This window comes from Equus asinus, chromosome 23 (genome assembly GCF_041296235.1).
Source record: "Equus asinus isolate D_3611 breed Donkey chromosome 23, EquAss-T2T_v2, whole genome shotgun sequence".
Lineage (NCBI taxonomy): Eukaryota > Metazoa > Chordata > Mammalia > Perissodactyla > Equidae > Equus > Equus asinus.
In genome coordinates this window covers 18,885,148-18,904,330 of record NC_091812.1, presented here as the reverse complement: position 1 = coordinate 18,904,330, position 19,183 = coordinate 18,885,148, and the positions used below count along the sequence as shown (strand labels likewise).

Genomic DNA, 19,183 nt, shown 5'->3' with positions numbered 1-19,183 from the left:
CCCCTTGTTTGTATGTGGGTAAAGTCATAACCATGAATGAAAAAGCAAGTTGTCAAAGAAAATGTATATATGGAATATGTGTGATTCCACTTATAAAGTTAGCAGATGTGTGAACCTACACAGCATATTATTTAGGGATGCAGACATATAGGGAAATTGAAAAGAAAGGGAATGAGAAGCAACTTCTAGGGAGCCAGTTACCTCAGATTAAAGAGGATGAGATTAAGGAAGGGCACTGAGGGGGAGGGGGCCCAAAGGTGAGGGTGACCTTCCATTTCTTAGGTGATGGATATTCAGAACTTCCTTGAATTATTATTGCTTATTCCATGAATATTTTATAAATATTCTCTGGTAGCTACTTTTAATTAGATATAATTTTTGAAGCCTATAATATTTTATCTTTTCCCAACTTTTTAGTTATAAATGTCCCCAAATTAAAAGAGTAGTATAACAGACACCCATATGCCCATCACCTACACTCAGTAACTATAAATCCCATCATGATTTCATGGAATCCAGGTGAGGGTTTTGACCAAGGCGTGGGCCTGAGAGTTTGTCTCTCCATCCGAATGAGCTCTGATTTCCCCATATCTACACCTGTGATGTCCATCTGCTGACAGCTCCTTGGTAATTCTGCCATTGCTATTTTTTGATAAAGTGATTCAAGGAATCTCCTAGAAGCAGCATCACAGGGAGCATCCGCATCCATCTCCCTGGTGGCAAACATCGCTGTGAATCTGATTGCCTTCCTGGCCCTGTTGTCTTTTGCGAATGCAGCCCTGTCCTGGTTTGGAAACATGTTTGACTACCCACAGCTGAGTTTCGAGGTATATTCTATCACGTTTCTCCTCCATTTTGTTTCTGCCCATCTTTGTTTAAAAACAAAATAGGTTTGTGAATTGCCTTCCCTAACTGCCTCCAGTGCGCTCGTACACAAGCACAAACCTCTCATGTATCCCCTATCTTCCCACAGCTCTTTCTCTGTCTCCTGTCACCCTGCGTCCACCAACATACCGTCATTCTCTCCATCCCAAGAATCCAGGTCACTTCATGTGACTGTTCCCAAGCTTGGCTTCTAATGAATAAATATGGACAAGGGCATGTGAAGGGATTTCTGTGCCTGCAGGAGACAGAGGGGTGGGAACAATCTCGTCATGAGGATGAGGCAGAAGAATGGCAGCAAATCTCTACTCTAATAAAGTATCTATTTTTTGTTTTTGTAGATAATATGCTCCTACATCTTCATGCCCTTTTCCTTCATGATGGGAGTGGACTGGCAAGACAGCTTTATGGTTGGCAAACTCATAGGTTATAAGACCTTCTTCAATGAATTTGTGGCTTATGAGCACCTCTCAAAATTGGTGCATTTAAGGAAAGAGGCTGGACCCAAATTTGTGGATGGTGTCCAGCAATATATATCGGTGAGTAAATATTTTGGTTTTTCAGTGCACTTCTTTACCACATATATACACCCATCAAATGGTTACTAGTGACTCTGATTGTCAAGCCACACAGTTGGGATAAATCAGAGAATAAAACAGACCCCAAATCCCAGAGTTCGTGTAGCTCATAATGAACACAGCACCTCATAATTCTCAGTTACATTGAATTAATCATTGTAAGTGTGTGTGTGTGTGTGTGTGTGTGTGTGTGTTTAGAAGCACAGCTAATCTTTACCACTGTGATCATTTACTGTTGGGCACTGTGGATCCAAACCCGGAGTCCTATGAGCTTGGACTGGAATCAATCCATCAACAATTATCGAGTGCCTTCTGTGTGCAACGTACCTAGGAACTGAGGCCACAGCGTTGAAAGTGATGAGGCCTCTGCCCTCGTGGGGCTCGGAGTCTAATGATCAGGAAGCTCTCTTCCTTTCAGCTTAAGGAATTCTATGGACTCTGAGAAACTGCCTAAATGCAACCTAGTGCCTGGACATCCTAACAAAGTAGTGAGACACAATCGCTGCTCTCCACGTAGATGAGGGAAGAGAAGCAGCACAGGGTCTGTGGTCTGAACCTTTGAGACAAGCGCCCTAGAACTATGTCAGGACTTCAGGTCAATAGCTTGCAAGGAGATGCTCATGTCCTCTTGGCCTTGGATGGGATAAGGGAGCTCGGGTGAGGCTCTTCCTTGGGCCATATTTGCAGCTGAGTCTCCAGCTTCTATTTTCCTACAGAACAGAATTGTCACACACACAAACTCCCAGGGAAATGGTAAACATTTCTGACCACCACCATTACTCCTGGAGACAATCCATTTGGAATTAATGTCCTAGGCACATATTGGGCTTTAAAAGGAAAGGGGAGGGAAAGCATGCTGCCCAAGCTTCTACCTGAGACGGCCCACCTCTGAACAGCCCCCACTCTCCAGCCTCCCAAAGACGAAACATGCACATTTACTCCCACGTGTTACACTAAATAACAGCACTCCCCAGGAGAGTGTTGATTTGTATGTTCTAATCAGGGCATTTGACCCATGCATCTGATGTGCACAGTGGCTCTGTAGGTCTCCTGTTTCTCAAATGTTCATTCTTCAGCTGACCACAGAGTGGGACTTGGCCGAATGTCCTCATTGTCTGGAGGCCACCACAAAGCAGCTTGCTTCCCTGCCAAAAGTAAACCGTGGGCTCAATTAAGTGAAATGTTTTTCATTCCCAGCTGCCGGTTGCCAGGAGAAAGTACTTTTGTTAAGGAGCAAAGCAAGCTCACAGGTCTGGCAGTGCTGAGCAGGTTTGTGAGCAGGTTAGTAAGAGGAGAGAGACAGGCCAGTAGAGCTGACTCGGGTTGGGGGTGGGCCCGCCCAGGGGGAGGTACACAGAGGACATTTAGGAATATGAGCTCAATGGCTTCTGTTATTGTTGTCTCACAATGGGAAAAGCATTTTGTTTTCCCAATTTCTTATTTCTAATCAACAAAATGGGGATGAGTCCCTGCAATTTCTGTTGACCGACAAAGAATTGGAGGGGGTGTCCCAGTAGTCTCCTGGAAAAGGTACCACATGACTGAAGTGTAAGATCTGGGTCCATAGGCAAAAACCCCGTGTTATCCATTGAATTGGGCCACTGCTGACTTCTATCTGAGGTAAGAGGTCAGAACGTGTATGTCGTACTTTATATTACTCCATTTTCTCTTTCTTAAAGATAGTACTTTGCATGTTTGTTTGTTTGTTTACATGCAATACATTTCATGGCACAGAATTCAAAAGGTAGAAAAAGGTGTAGAGGGAAAAGTGAGTCATCCTCCCTATTTCTCTGGCACTAGTTCCTCTCCCTGTGCCATATTATGCTCGCTGCTCTTAGCCTGGGTCTTTGCTCTCAATAACAACTCAAATGCATTTCCGTACCAGTGCCTGTGACATCGTATTCTATGTGCAAGCACACCATAATCTATTTTAGCCAGTCCCCTGTTGATGAGCACTCTTATCGACTTTTTGCTATTGGAAGTAGTGCTACAATGACCGTCCCTGTACATATGGCATCTTTGATCATGTGCAAGGAGAGCTGTAGGATGTTCTCTTAATTTCTTACAGCACTTCTTACCACCATGTAGTCTTGCACATTTCTGGGCAAAGACAAAGTGGAATCATCCCAGCCTCCTTTCCCTCTTCTTATAAAACCCTACGTGGCCCCATCTGTGTGTGCCCTCCGCAGATCCCCAGAAAGGAGAAAGAGGACTCTCGAGCACTTCACGCCCTCTCCCTCCCCATGGTCTCCTAATAAGCGGGCCTGTTTTTGAAGCCAATTGAACTAAATGAAAAGCACTAGACAGAGCAGGGGACGAGGATGAGCTATTCCAGAAACAGTGGACTGCTCAAATACTTGAAATATTTTCCAAAGGAGTTCTCAGAAACCATGGAAAGAAGAGGGACCTTATCAACAAAAACTTACTGTAACCACTTGACTCTTGAATGTGGGCTTTAAAAATCCAGTTAGTAAAAGAAAAAAAAAAAGGCACCTCCAGTTTTGAATGTAGCATTGACCAGGTTTTTCCCTTGAACCAAATCATAGAATTTTCAGGATTTTGGGGGAAAATAATTGTTGCCTCAATTGTGAGGGTGCCTTTGCCAGATTGGGTATACCTCCAGTGAACAGTGAAGTGCCCTGGCTCTTCCAAGCCTCTGTAGTCAGTCCCTCAGCCTGAGAAAGAACAATCTGCCCTGAGCAGCACCTCTTGCCTTCAGAGTAGAGGCAGAGGGCCACGCTCACACTTGGACGAATTCACCTTCCATCCTCTCACAGCCCTGTGAGAGGACAGTCCGTTCTGCTTCTTCCAAGGGGCACCTCATGTTCCTATAGGCTGGTCAGAGCTGAGGAGCAAAGAAAGGCAAGCACACCCCATGGCCAGAAGGAAAGGGACTCCTGTGATAGCTGTGAGCTTCCATTGTACAGGGGGCCAGCCCCGTTACCCAGTGGTTGAGTTCGTGCACTCCGCTTTGGTGGCCCAGGGTTTTGCTGGTTTGGATCCTGGGCACAGACATGGCACCGCTCATTAGGCCATGCTGAGGCAGCATCCCACATAGCACAACCAGAGGGACCTACAAGTAGAATATACAACTATGTCCTGGGGGGCTTTGAAGAAGAAGAAGAAGGAAAAAGAAAGATTAGATATTAGCGCAGGTACCAATCTTAAAATATAATTATAATAATAATTCATTTTACATTATATCATTTTTACTCAAGTATAATTTACATACAAAAAAGGCTCATTTTTGGTGGACATGTGAGTTTTGACAAATGTTTCACCTGTGTAACCACGACCACGATCAGATATAGAACATTTCCATCTCACCTGGAAAATCTTCCTCATGGCCAGTTGTCGTCAACAGCCCCCACCCTCACCCCAACCCAGTCCCAGGCGACCACTGATCTTTCTTTCACCATAGATTATCTGTGCTTCTTCTAGAATTTCCTATGAATGGCCTCACTTACCATTCATGTTGTTGCATGTATTAATTCTTTTACTTTTTATTGCATAGTAGTATTCTCTTTTATGGATATCCACAATCTGTGTATCCATTTGCCTGTTGAAGAACATTTGGGTCATTTCCAGAGTGGGACTATTAGGAGTAAAGCTGCTGTAAATATTCATGGAGAGCCTTTGTGGGCATAGGTCTTTATTTCTCCTGGGAAAATTCCTGGGAGTGGACTTCTGGGTCATGCGGGCAGTGGATGGTAACTTGAGAAGAAGCTGTCAAGTTTGTGTTTTACGAACGGGCTGTCAGTTTACATTCTCACCAAAAATGTACCAGAGTTCAAATTTCTCCATGTTCTTGGGCAATACTTCGTATTGCCCAAGTTTATAGCTATTTTAGTGGATGTGTAATGGTATCTCATTGTTTGAACTTGCATTTCCCTGGTGACAAACACTGTCAAACATCACCTCATGTGCTTGTTGGCCATTTGCATGTCTTTTGTGAAATCCCTTCATTTATTAGTCACTTTTCTTATTATTGAGTTATAACAGTTCTTCATGCATTCTGAATAAGTCTTTGTCAAATAAGTGTAATGTGAATATTTTCTGGGAATAATTTTGTATTTTCAGCAGCTGGTCCTGTGCCTGGCACATTGTAGCACATTCAATGTGACCAGGCCACACTGAATATTAAAAGTTGTCATTAAGCAGAAAGTAGCATTTGTAGAAGCCAAGATTACCAATTCCAAGTCCTTTGTACAGAGTCTCTGAATCCACACAGCCCCTTTCTCTCCATCCAAATTCAAGGGGAAATGGAAAAAAGAGTCTAGGAAGCAACAGGTGTTTGACACCGTGCACTGTGCACTTATTTGCCAGTATTGATTCCATCATCAGAATGGGAAGCCCAGTTAGGGTGTCAGATTTACTAACTTGGTCACACCGTGTATGCATCTGTGTCTTTATGCTTATTTACAGATTCGTTCTGAGACAATCGCCACTTACGCTCTCTGTGGCTTTGCCAATTTCGGTTCCCTAGGAATAGTGATCGGTGGACTAAGTAAGTGAAAAGAATATTCTTCAACAGCAGATGTGCTGTAAACATGCTTCAGATCTGTATGTTGCTCTGTAAGGTTATTCGTGTTGGGAAAAGAAGGCCCTGCAAGAGCAGTAAATCCGTTGGGGTCTATTTGTTATCCCTGCTCTGCAGTGTAGTTTCCCTGTGTAGACCCAAGCTAACATTGGGAAGAATTTGCCCAAATGCACAGGTGCCTCTCCAGCCAGGGATGACACAAGGCTTTCACTTCACGTGCCAATTCCAATAGACTTATAACAGCCACGTGGAGAAGGATTCTGAGGTCCAATGGAAGTTAAGTGGGAAAACGCTGTGATTAGTGAGTGATGTCTGCCATGGGCACAGATGTGGATGGTGACAGATGAGTTGCAGATGTTTGGGATCCTCCCTTGCGATGCATTTGCCTTCCTGTGCCCTCAACATGTTGTGTGCGCCCTTTGGATGAAACTTAGGATTTCTTTCTTCTGTAGAGAATGGAAGCCTCTGGGCCTCTAGGTGTGGACACTCTTCTTTTCCTGCCACACCAGGGAACTTCTCTGGATGTGAAACTCATCACTAAGCTCATGAATCTTAGATTTCCAAGCTAAGTTTAAAAAAAGGGAAAGTCAGCTGATCTGAGACTCCAGCCCCAGAACAATGCTCAGAGGCTGGGAATTTGGAATTCTAATCAATAAGCCTCAACATTAACCTCATATCTGCTTCCATGTTTCCAGCATCCATGGCTCCTTCGAGGAAGCGTGACATCGCCTCAGGGGCAGTGAGAGCTCTGATTGCGGGGACCGTCGCCTGCTTCATGACCGCCTGCATCGCAGGTACTGCTTCCGTTCTTTGTGTCCTGTGTCCCTGTGCCCACAGCTCTCAGGGGTCCGTGCCTCTAACCTGCACATGCAGCTGAGAGGCAGGGCCGTGTTAAGCATGTCGTGAAGTGAAATGTATGGAGCGTGGTGGAGAAGCTGAGAACAGAAAGAGACTTCAGTGACCTCGTGAATTAATAAAATCCGTGGTGCTCTGTCCCACTTCTAGGCATCCTCTCCAGCACTCCTGTAGACATCACCTGCCATCACATTTTAGAGAACGCCTTCGCCTCCAGCTTATCTCAAAACACAACCGATGTGGTGTCCTGTTGCCAGAGCCTACTGAGCAGGTATTGTATTTGCTATAACCTCTTTATATCCATCATTAATTTAAAAATCAGACCTAAAGAACTCTTCTACTTATTTTTAAACTTCATAACTCTTACTTTATTTAAATATAAGAAGGTCTGTGGCAATTCTAACCACCTTTCATTTTGACGTTTCTCAGCTAAGACTGGGACCCATAGCCATCTAGTGTCACTCAAGCATTTCACACGCCCCCGCTGTGTTAGGCACTTGGTGTGAATTAGCTCGCTCACACCTTGCAGACACAGTGTAAGTTAGGCACTGTTGCTTTTTTAAGTGTTATATAAAATCAGGGCTTGGGGAGACACTGGTACTAGTTACTAGGTGCTGCCTCCCTTTCAAGGGGGTCAAGCAATGCAGGCTGTCCTGACAACACGGTGATGGTGACGGGCCATGGTGGATGAGGGGCTGCCAGTGCCCCATGCCGGCCACCCCCTCCCTGTACAGTTTCTATTTGCAAAATCAATATCCCCACCCCATCTGCCTTTTTTAATGTGCAAGTGTTTTATAAGGTTAGGTCTATCCTTTCTTTGTTTATTCTGGAGGAAATAGGTGGAGTCCTTGAGGCCAAACAGGCTTTGAGAGTCAAAACTATTTCTTCGGTGCCTCTTTCCTTAACCCACTGTAACCTGAGTGTGAGGGGGAAAATGAGCATCCTGTCCTGTGCTATTTTTAACTGTCATCTTCTGCTCATCTGTCCTTCCCATCTTCTAAACCTCAGCTAACTGTTTCATTCTACTTTCTACCAGCACTGTTGCCGTGGGTCCCGGGGAGGTTATCCCAGGAGGAAACCACAGCCTGTCTTCTTTGAAGAACTGCTGTGAATTGTTGAAGCCATCAACACTGAACTGCACTTGGATCCCTGATGAACTCTGAGCTCAGCCACTTCTCCAACAGAACTCTAAGTACAGATGCTGAACTTTCTGCTTTGGGGAGAAAAGAAAAAGCTATTCTCCACAGATTGGTACTTCCATCATGGAGTCAGCTTTACCTGGAAAGAAGAAAAACAGGAGTGCACCCTTCAGATCTAGAGCATCTTCCTCCCCTCCTCAGCCCCTTCCCCGCTGAGAACTACTATAGTGTCCCAAAGTGAGATGTTGTCTCCAGTCCCCAAAATGTCTTCTGACCTTAGAATTTCAGGACATTTAACCAGCATTCAGGTATAAATGATGGCTCACAACAACTGGGCTGTGACTCAGCCATACTCAGTGTGAGTCTGTAAGTAATCCAGAGTGACCCACTTTAAAATCATCTCATGCGAGGTCTCTGCTTTCACCCTGGCTGAGCTGAAACAGCCTAAACATGAATCTCAGGTGGAGGAGGACCAGTCACATAGCACCGGCTCATCATGTGCCCTGAGGAAGTCCCACAGAAATCAGGAGTCCTTCAGGAGAGCGCCTAGACCAGTCCAAAGCTAGGTTTTAAATACCATGTATCTTAGAGTTATTCGAGTCAGCTTATGCTGAACTGTGCTGCAGTAACAAATAACTCAAAAACCTTGGTGGCTTACAAGTTTATTTTTCAATCATATTTTGTGTTTAACGAGGGCCAATTTTGGCCATACTCCATGTTGTGTTCATTTCCAGGACCCAGGCTAAAGGAGCAGACCCTATGTGGGGCACGTTGGTCTTACAGGAGAGGAAAAAGAAAGATGAGGACCACGTGACAGCTCTTAAAACTTCTGCTAGGAAGTGACACCCTTCACTTCCACCACCTTCCATTTTCCAAGGATAGTCATGTGACAAGCATGAGTCAGTGGCCATAGAAGATATATCCTGTCGTAGGGAGGGATAGAGAATATTTTGAAGAAATAATATGATGTACCACATGGGTACATAATATCCATGTCTGCCTTCAAGGAGTCAACCTGTTATAGAGCATAACTGTAAGCCTATTCATGTGCAAATTTGATTACGTTCCTGGTTACAAGACTGGAAAATGGTGCTACTCTTTAGTCAAAAAACCATGTAAGGACCACTTGAAGAACAAAATTAAGTCCTAATTGAGATCTGAAAACCTTCCATTGATACTTCCATTGACCAGGAGAGCATCAGCATCAAACTTGCTTGATGGATGTCAAACAAGAACCTTCCACAGACAATGGTGGGGTGCTCTTTACTGAAATGCTCATCATCATTGCCGTTAACAGCATAAAGACCACATTTTCTGAGAAAACACACACACAATGACTGGATTAAAGGGGGATGCACACAAAAGAAAGAATGTGAAAAATGTTTTGGAATACCTGAATTAATTTATATGTTTTCCTTTTCATGCACAAGAGTAATTTTTTTAATCCATGTGTAAACTGTTGGTTGTTTTTTTTGTTTGTTTGTTTTTTTGGTGGTGGTGGTGGTGAAGGAGGAAGCTAAATGCCCAAAGGACTCAATCTCTGAAGTACAATGTACTAGAATATTTCTACTTATTGATCATTTGTATCAAATTTTTCTTGGAGGGGCCGGCCCCATGGCCAAGTTGTTAAGTTCACACACTCCGATTCGGCGGCCTGGGGTTTCGCTGGTTCAGATCCCGGGCACAGACATGGCACCGCTCATCAGGCCATGTTGAGGCAGCGTCCCACATGCCACAACTAGAAAGACCCACAACTAAAATGTACAACTAGCTACTTGGGGGACTTTGAGAGAAAAAGCAGAAAAGAATTTTTTTTCTTGGAGCTCTTTATGTCCATTCAGTATTTAGACTTTGTTTTAGGAAAATGTATTTACCTGTCTTTCCCTCCGTTCTCAGTGTCCAGTGTCAGCCTTCATAAAAGCCTGTGGCACAGTGTGTCAGGGATGCCAGTCATTCACATGTTGGATCTCCTTTGTCTGTTATGGCTATTAGTTTTCTAACTTTTTTTTCTCCTTTTAACTCTGCATTTTTCTACTCTGTTTTATTCCTAAGAATCTCTTTCTGAGAGAATCTCTTGGCTGTTTGTAGTGGGCCTCTCTGGCCAACTAATTTTCAAATTCTGCCTGTTGCCATAACTATTCCTTGGATGTTTGTAGCTCTGCTCTGAGCTCTTTTTTTTTTATTTCAAAGAAATCTTAATTACCACCCTTTGTTGTTGTTTTCTTCTTTTTCAAATTCAAAAAGTAATATCCATTTGTAATAAAAAGTGATGATATTATACACACACACATCTTTCTCTCCACACTGTTCACCTCAGCTGTCTTTCCAGTACCACACCCTTGAGATTATTAAAAATTAACCAGCATATGCACTGTCTTAAACGCATATAAGAATATGGGGAATTTGTTGTTTCTACACAAATAGAATGAGCCTCTTTACATAAGACCTTCAACTTCTTTTCACTTGGCAATATAATTTGGAAATTCCTACACGTTATTATATATAGTTCTAGCTCTGACCTTCCCTTCCTGCTAGTGTGTGTGTGTGTACATACACGCACGTATATGCATGCACAATTCTACACAAATGAGACAATATACATGCTGGGGATGGGAGGGAGAGAGACATTTTATTGTCTTTCTACTTGCTTCCCTCCTCCTCTCTCCTGCCCCTGGCCCCCCACACACAGGTAACCCAGGTTAAACAACTTGATGCTTTTTAACATCACTGTACTTTTTCCTGTCCTTTTTTTCATGTTCAGGTCGTATTTTACAAACATATCCATCTATTGAGGATTGGGATGGTAGTTTTACAATATAGATCTTCCTTGACTTACAATGGTGTTATATCCTGATAAACCCATTGTTAGTTGAAAATATCATGTCAAAATTGCATTTAATGCTCCTAACCTACTAAACATTATAACAGCCCAGCCTACCTTAAACATAGTCAGAACACTTACATTAGCCTAAAGTCAGGAAAACTCACCAAACACAAACCCTATTTTATAATAAAGTGCTGAATATCTCATGTAATTTGTTGAATACTGTACCGAAAGTGAGGAACAGAGTGGTTTATGGGTGCAGAATGGTCGTACGTGTATCGGTGGTTTACCCTCGTGATCGTGGGGCTGACTGGGAGCTGCCGCTGCCCAGCGTCATGAGAGAGTGTCGTACCACACAGAGTATCGCTAGCCCTGGAAAAGCTTAAGATTCAAAGTACAGTTTCTACTGAAAGCATATCGCGTCCACACCATTGTAAAGTCAAAAATCATAAGTGGAACAATCGTTCAGTTGGCAACCGTCTGCCCTGGGATTACTCACATTTCTATGCAGTTTACTTTTCTTCTGTAACAATTCTGTGTGGATAGTCAAGTCCCCTGGCAAAACTTTCAAAGTTGTCATAACAGCCCATGACGTGTATGTATAGGTATGAACGGGTCCTCTAGGCACAAGCATCCACTTTCTTTCCAGTTTGTTTTTGTTTTGCTTTTGGGCTCCTTTGAACAGTTTTTGTCCATTTGCTGTACATATTGCTGCGTTTATTTTCTTTAGCAGTGCTGTCTGATGGAAATATAGTACAAGTTGCATGTAAATTTAAAATTACCTAGTAGCTACATTAAAAAACTTCAGAGAAACTAGTAAAGTTGATTTTAACAGTATATTTAACCCAATATATCCTAGATATTATTTTGATGAGATATTTTACATTCTATTTATTGAATTAAGTGGTTAAAATCTAATGTATATTTTATACCTAAAGCATGTCTTGAGACACTAAATTTTCATTGGCAATACTTGATCCACATTTAGATTTCATAAAATTTGTAGTTGAAAAGTACATTTACATACCCAGGTTGTTCCAAACATGCTTGAGAGTTTTCCAGTGGAAACTTCTATTTCCAACTGAAATGAGTATCATTTTTAAATTAAAGTTTTATGTTCTCAGTTCCACATATGAGAGTTCCATATTTCAAGTATCAGTGGCTACCATATTGGACAGTGAAATTTGATAGAATAATCATTCTAGGTGAATTTGTAGGTGAATTAAAGTGTGTGTATATTTGGTATTAATATATGTTGCCAGATTGCTTTTTAGAAAAATATATTTTCTTAATTTTGATCTGCTTTGTGATATAACCTTTCTGATGTGTTTTATTCATCCACCTCTGTGTGTATGTCTGATATTTTTAATGCAACATGTTCACATAAGTCCCATGCTGATTTCTTTCTTTAATATTGTCCATCCTTGAGCCGAGGATGGGGTTACTATTCCTGAGCCATATGAGAAAAGATAGTAAAGGTAAGGACCAGGTGAGTGAGCTGGTGAGCACTTTGGGCTTGTTGCCTCCAGAACCTTCTCAATCCCCTGTGAATGCTGTGAATGGCTCTGGGCTGGCTGGAAGTTTCCCTCCTCCCAGTGAAACCACTTGACGGAGGTTTTTGGTGGCGGTGATGTCTTCACTCTTCTCTAGCAGACACAGAAGGTGGAGGGCTGTTTGCTCCCCCGAGTTCATCCTCCACCCACCCGCCCATCGTCTCCTAGGATGGCAAAGATGGAGTGTGCATGTGTTTCCTGTGTGTTTGCTTGGGTGTCGTCTGAGGTCATCAGGGCTAACAGCAGGTTGCTGAGCATCTATGCACCCCGACCATGTTTAAAGCCAAGGCTGTGACATCTATTTTGAAGAATTCTGTACTTTGTCTAGTCTGCCCATGAAATTTGAAGCCCCCAGCCTTCTCTCTGTGTCTATCTTCACACTGGTACAGTTTCCACTAATCTGAAAACCCTTTTTCAAACACAGCATTATGGGTCCAGATACGAATTTTTCCAAATTTCAATGAAGAAGGAAGTTTCTTTACTGCGTCTGTTCTCCTTGTTGCTCTCCACTGGTTTGAAAAAGGAGAGGGAGGCGGAAGTGGCATTTCTCTCCCCAGTCCAGAAACCATGGTTATAAACAAATTCGCTGACCCTGCAGAGGCCTTAGGGTCTCAGCCAAGAATAGACTGGAGTCATGGGATGTGGAGAATTTTCTTTGACTTTTTTTCCATTGGTCAAATCAGCACATCCGCACAGTTCGATCTGAGTGAGAAGGTCTCTGTAACTACACAGATCACCAACATGCATCCATTTTGCAAATGCCTCCAACTAATGGCTCCTCTATTTCTGTAGTCTAACTAGGCTGGTAGGCCACTGTAAAGAGCTGAAGACGCGGACTTGCCCAGTGAGGCCGACTTCCAATTACAGAGCAATTCCGAATCAGGCACGCTCATGAGGAAGGTGCTGCGGGACACTGTGCCGGGAAGGGTTAAGCTACACTAGTGCACTGGAGCAGGGGAAGGGAGGCAACCACGCACGTTTAAACAGGCAGGAGCGCAGGATTTAAGGAAGGAATGCCTGGCACAGGGGCACCACGGGGAGCTAATGAGCCATATGGTCCTGAGAAAAGCTACTTTTTACAGCTTGTTACTTTAACAATGAAAACAAACAAAAAAAACCCTTTGTTTCAAGCCAAAGCAAAAAGAATGTATTTACCCATTCTTTTTCTAGCTCTAAAGACAACACAAGCTTATGATAATAATTATCCTTTCCTTTACATTACAAAGGCACAGTGACTGCCCCCTGGATGTAGGGGGACTGCTTTCAACCCTGGTCATTAGTGGGCTACTTGGCAATTTCATTTCAAGAGACTCTAGAGAGTAAACAAAGAGTCTGCACCAAGCTAGCCCTCTTACCCATAATGCCTTTTGTAAAATGCAAAGACAGTGACTGATTTTAGGGATCAGCCTGTAGCCGTGGAACAGAGAAAAGCCCTCAGATGACAACCTTGAAATGTGGTCCTCGGGCAACTGACAACCAACTGCTTTACCATGAGAAACTAGTATTAGGAAAAAACTGATGTCTTACAAGCCATGTCAACATGGAGAATCAGCCCTACATCTTCCGTGCTCTGGGCATGCTTCTGGAATATTCATGAAATAAGAGGATGGTAGAACCCTGGGTCATTCAGAAATGCTTCAGCTCCTCTCACCCCCCCAGTCATGTACAGCCACCAAACCCATGGCTAACAGCAGAGCTGGGGCAGAGTCCCTGGGTCTAATCTGAATCCCTTCAACAGCAAAGCGCCTCCCTCCTTCCGTAATTGTCCATACGTCTGTCTCACCGTTAGACTACTAATTCCTGTGTGTCTCCAGTACCTAGGATCTGGCATCTGGTAGACATTCGGTAACTGTTTACTCAATGAATGGATGAGTGAATATTGCAATATGGCCAGCCTTCCCACAAGCAGAAATAGTTACTTAGTTCACTGTTAAAAACTTTTTAAAAATCTCATCTAAAATGCACACTCATAATAAAAATTGCAAATGATATCTAAGCGTATAATTGAGAAACTGGAAATTTCCTCGCTCTTCAATCTCATTCCCCGTAGTTGGCCACTGTTAACACTTTGGCGCCACTATTAATTTTTCCCTCTATCTTATAAACAACACACTAAGCTACAACTATCAAGCTGGAGTGGATGAGTCTTCTTTCCAGCCCAATGCCTCAATCACTTCCACCTTCCATTTCTTGGCAACTTCAGGCACGTGATTTTGCTTGTCTACAACATTAACTGTGTTATACAGTGATCAGCAAACACAGTTCAGGAGACTGGCCTTCCTGATCGTCTATGAAGCCAGCCTGCAGTTTAGTAGTATTGTCTACACTGAAGCTAAATGGAATCTTTAAAAGCATCCCAACATCCGACATAAATGGGCATATTTTAAATAACCAGAATTTTATGCTTATATGAACAATTGTCCTATAACATTTGGAAAAGCTCTTAACAGGAAACAGAAGACCACAAGCTGGTGGCTACTTCTGGCAGGTGTGGAAGTATAACGCAGCAGTTAAGAGTCCAGCTCTGTTGCTGAACTGTTATTGTTCAAATTCTCGCCCTAAACATCAGCTCCATCACCTTAGATATTTATGCAACCTGTCTGTACCTCAGACTCCCCATCTGTAAAATGAAAATAAGCATATCTCCTCTCCTATATTTTTGTGAGAATTAAATAAGTTAAATCATGTAGAGCACGTGGAAGAACTCCTCACAGAGAAAGACTGCAACATACACTCTGCATTGAGGCTTAATTTATACACAGTAAATGCACAGATTTTAACTATACAGCTTGATGAGTTTTGACAAATGTCCACACCCATGTGACCATCACCCCAATCAAGCTGCAGCACATTCCCATCATTTTAGGAAGTCCCCTGCGCCCTTCCCAGGCTATCTCACCCCCATCCTCCCACGTAATCCTGATTGACTTTCTTTCCCCAGAGATCAGTTCAGATAAATGGTTCAGAGAGAACTTCATAGAAATGGAGTCACACATGCTTTCTTGTCTCACGATCTTCTCACTCAGTGCAATGTGTTTAAGTTTTATCCAGTAGGTCGTTCTGTTTATATTGCTGAGTATTATCCCATTGTATGAAGAAACCACCATTTATGAATCCATTCTACTCTTGAAGGACTTTTAGAGTATGTTCAGTTTTTGCAGAATATTTGTTTTTGAAAGAAGCTTCTATTTGCCACCATTGTTTGGGTGTTTCGGGATATTTCGAGCTTTGGAAATGTAAACTGGAGCGTGAAGAAGGCGTGGTGCCCTCATGGGGGCTGCTACTTACACCCCTTTCTCTCCCTCGTCATCTTGCCGCGTCTCTTTACTTACATGTTGTTCTTCACAGGGATTGTCAAGATCACTGGCTTCAGGCCACAAACTGGAAGATCAGTGATGCCAGACCCTCAAAGGGAACCCCAGGCCACTCTCGGTTGAATAGCACGTTGATGAGCCTGCTCCCACATGCTACATAATGGTCCTTTCACTGTGCTGCGTTCTGAGAAAATCACTTGGCTTTTCTAAGTCTCCAATAAAAAAGAGTTATATTAGCATTTGACCCCACAGGGCTATAGAGGAGGAACATGAGTTAAAAGAATACAGGAAATGCAAAAAGAACACTTTGAACACAGTGTAGGAAAGCCTGATGCACATGCAAGGTGAGCTCTGATCATAACAAACTTGCAAGGTGTAGAAGCATCCTCAGCTGGGAACTTTGTTACTTAGGAGCTACAATAAATTTAACCCCATTTACGGGAAAGGTTGGCTAGTTCTTAAAAGCACTTGCGCGTAGCAAAGACCCTAATTTTCATCCCCCCTCTTACCACTAACATACTAGAGGGGAATTTTACTGAGGTTATAGGTTTTTACAAGTGTCTCTCCTCAGGTGGATGGCATAGACACAGTCCAGACATCAATAGTGAGGAACAGGGCAGACCCAGAGAGCTTCCCCAGCAACTGACCAGAGCCCGTGTGGGCCTCGGAGGACAAGGCAGGGGTCCAGGTTCTGGAGGAGGCTCCCTGTGTTGGCCGGTGAGATTGTACCGGGACAGGCGCTCAGAGGCGTTCTTGTCTCTACCCTTCTGGTAACAGCTTTTATAAGATGCTTCACTGCAGAGGTAATCAGTCATATTTGTTGTAGAAAAATATGCGTAATCTGGAAAAAATAAAAACTTTATCCATATCCCCTCACAAAAATATGAGCACTAACAATCTGTGGTGTGTAGCCATTCAATGTGTGTGTGTGCGCGTGTGTGTGTATAACACATTTAAAATAAGGTAACTATTGTGATTTACTTTGAGGCCAGCTTTTCCCCCCTTAATATATCATGAACACGTTTGCATGTTGTTAACTATTCTTCTGCATCATCATGTTTAAGCGGCTGCTGAGCGTCCCGTGTGTGACTGTACCATAATTTATCCCGTCTCCTATGGTTGGCTGTTATGGACATTTCCCATTTTTCATGATTATTAACACATTGCAATAAACTTTCTTGCAGCCAAATCTTTACACAAATTCACGATAGTTCCTTGTAAAATAGACAAAAATGTTAGAGACACATAGAGATTTATCTCCCAACAGAATGTTTCCTATCTTATGCTAAGCCTCAGGGTGAAGCCTATGATCCATCTTTGAATGGACATTTCTCCAGCACAAAGCCAGTCTACCCTCCTAGATTCTGCTGGCCATCAAGAAAGTGGTTAAAACACAACAGCAAGCCTTGGCTTGTGTGGGATTTCATATAATTGCTTTGTAAAAACCCTTGGTACATGACATATCAGGTTATCTTCATCTGTTTAAAGATGCATTGTCTAGTTCCAGAGTTGAAACTAAAATGATTTCTCTATTTCTTCGGTGGGCTTTTATCCTGCTCACACAGATTCATTGATATGAATAAAACAAAGGTAAGTCTGAATGCTTAGACCCAGTCCAGGAGGAAAGAAGTCCTAGTCCACAGAGAATCAGAAAGTATGTTCCCCATCAGCACAGTTGGATACAGGGCGCGCTGACAGCGGGGGAAGAGTGAGCACTGCATAGGCCCCTGAGGAACTGAGTCTGCTCACCCCATCAAGGGAGGGCCAGTAATTTCATCAGCAAAAGCAGGATCCAGAATTGTGTGTCCCATCTCCTCAGGTTGCCCAGGATAGCAGCCATGTGTTTGAAACCGGCAAACAGCCATTGATGATTAAGTTTCTAGGTACTAAAGTTTTTTCCTTTTTGTAATCACTGATTGTAGCTTTTAGCTGTTTAACCCACCCATTGTTAACTGTGCTGTTTAGGCAATGTGCTATCTGACTCCCACTAGTTTTCCACAGATAACATCTCCCTGGAGCCTGGGTCACCAAGGTAATGGGTGTTTGAGCTGTTTTTCAGGAATTAGAACTCCTTGTCCACTTCAGGCTGGTTAAGACCACAAACTCATCAACCAGGCCCACACAGATATCTGATAAGTGACCTTTTGATGTCAGGAAGCTAAAAACTCCACCCTCAGATCATGCTAACCGTGCTATTTTGTGAACATGGGTCCTATGAAGAGGCATGAAGACTGACTATGCTTGCTCACATCATCAATTACCTCACCTCTCCTCACCTCCAATCACCTCTCTCCACATCTCAGACCACTTGCCCCCTATCCCGTAAATATCCCTGAGTCTCTACTTTTGGGGAAGCAGATGTGAGGCTTGTGCTCTCGCTTCTTCACATGGCTGCCTTGTCAGTAAACTCTTTCTCTGCTGCAATCCCATCATCTCGGTGTTTGGCTTTCTGGGCTGTGGGCAAAAATGAACCTGGTTCCATGACAGGTTCCCCTTTGTGGGGAGAGGGGCTCAACTCCCTATACTCATGGTTCACAAATGGCAGCCCACTGTACACTGTTCCGTATCTGGGCTCTTTTTCACTTAATAGTATATTCTAGGGCTCTTTCTAAATCACTACATAAAGACTTCATTCTTCTGTACATATCATATGGATTTACAATAGTTTATTTTGTACTCTTCTATTTATGTTGTGTCCCATGTTTTGTAAAACAAACAAAACAATTGCTGTAGTAAATAGCCTCTACCTATGTCGCTGCAGACATATGTGAGCATACTTGTAGGAGAGATTTCTAGAAATGGAATTGCTGAAACGTGGGTCATGTACATTTATGATTTTGGAAGATGTTAAAAAATTGTCCATCATGGAGATTTGACTGATTGATATTCTCACTAGCCAAACACAGTGCACTATTTCACTAAACTTTTGGATTTCACAAATGCAAAGGAAACGGTCTCTCAGTGTTGCTGTAATTCACATTTCTCTTGTTTAACGAGGCTGAGGATCTTTCTGTGTGTTTAAGAGCCATGTGCATTCTTCTTCTAGGAATCGTCTCTTCCTATCCTTCATTTCTCTGTTGGGTAAGTCGTCTTTTCCTCAGACATTTGTAGGGGCCATTTTTCTATTGGGGAGCATAACATTTTGTCTGTGATAAGAATTGAAAATATTTTACCCATATTGTCATTGTGTCTTTACTTTTTTGTGGCAGTTTTTTGCCATATAGAAGTTGTCCCAACATCACCTATTGAATACTGGTAATTTCTGTTTTCCCCGTTTATGTGAGATGCCACTTTTATCACCTAATAAAGTGTGATGTATTGGGGTGTATGTGGACTTTCCGTTGTGTTATCTGTCTGTCTACTGAGGATCAATTGGTTGATCTTGAGGAGATCAAAGTGTGCTACTCCAAAAAAATGCCACTTGGGTGTAAGGACTGTTTTGAGCTGAAAGCACTTAGCTCTCTGCCCTCCCCCTTACTCACTGGAGATGACTCATCA

At 42.9% G+C, this 19,183-nt stretch overlaps 1 protein-coding gene and 1 long non-coding RNA gene across 3 annotated transcripts in view; one reads left to right on the top strand and one right to left on the bottom strand.

The window, feature by feature from the left end:
- The window catches only part of LOC106822271 (solute carrier family 28 member 3), a 78,060-nt gene extending 65,993 nt beyond the window's left edge, over positions 1–12,067 (top strand). For both annotated transcript variants that reach the window (XM_070495624.1, XM_044756679.2), the window contains exons 14-19: positions 659–827; positions 1,224–1,421; positions 5,886–5,967; positions 6,696–6,794; positions 7,006–7,126; positions 7,892–12,067. In XM_070495624.1, coding sequence (XP_070351725.1) covers positions 659–827; positions 1,224–1,421; positions 5,886–5,967; positions 6,696–6,794; positions 7,006–7,126; positions 7,892–8,018 — 796 coding nt within the window. In that variant the 3' untranslated portion in view covers positions 8,019–12,067. The remainder of the gene's footprint in view (positions 1–658; positions 828–1,223; positions 1,422–5,885; positions 5,968–6,695; positions 6,795–7,005; positions 7,127–7,891) is intronic.
- LOC139041682 (uncharacterized) overlaps positions 1–19,183 on the bottom strand; it is an 82,447-nt gene that overhangs the window by 40,871 nt on the left and 22,393 nt on the right. The gene's annotated exons all lie outside the window — the stretch shown is intronic.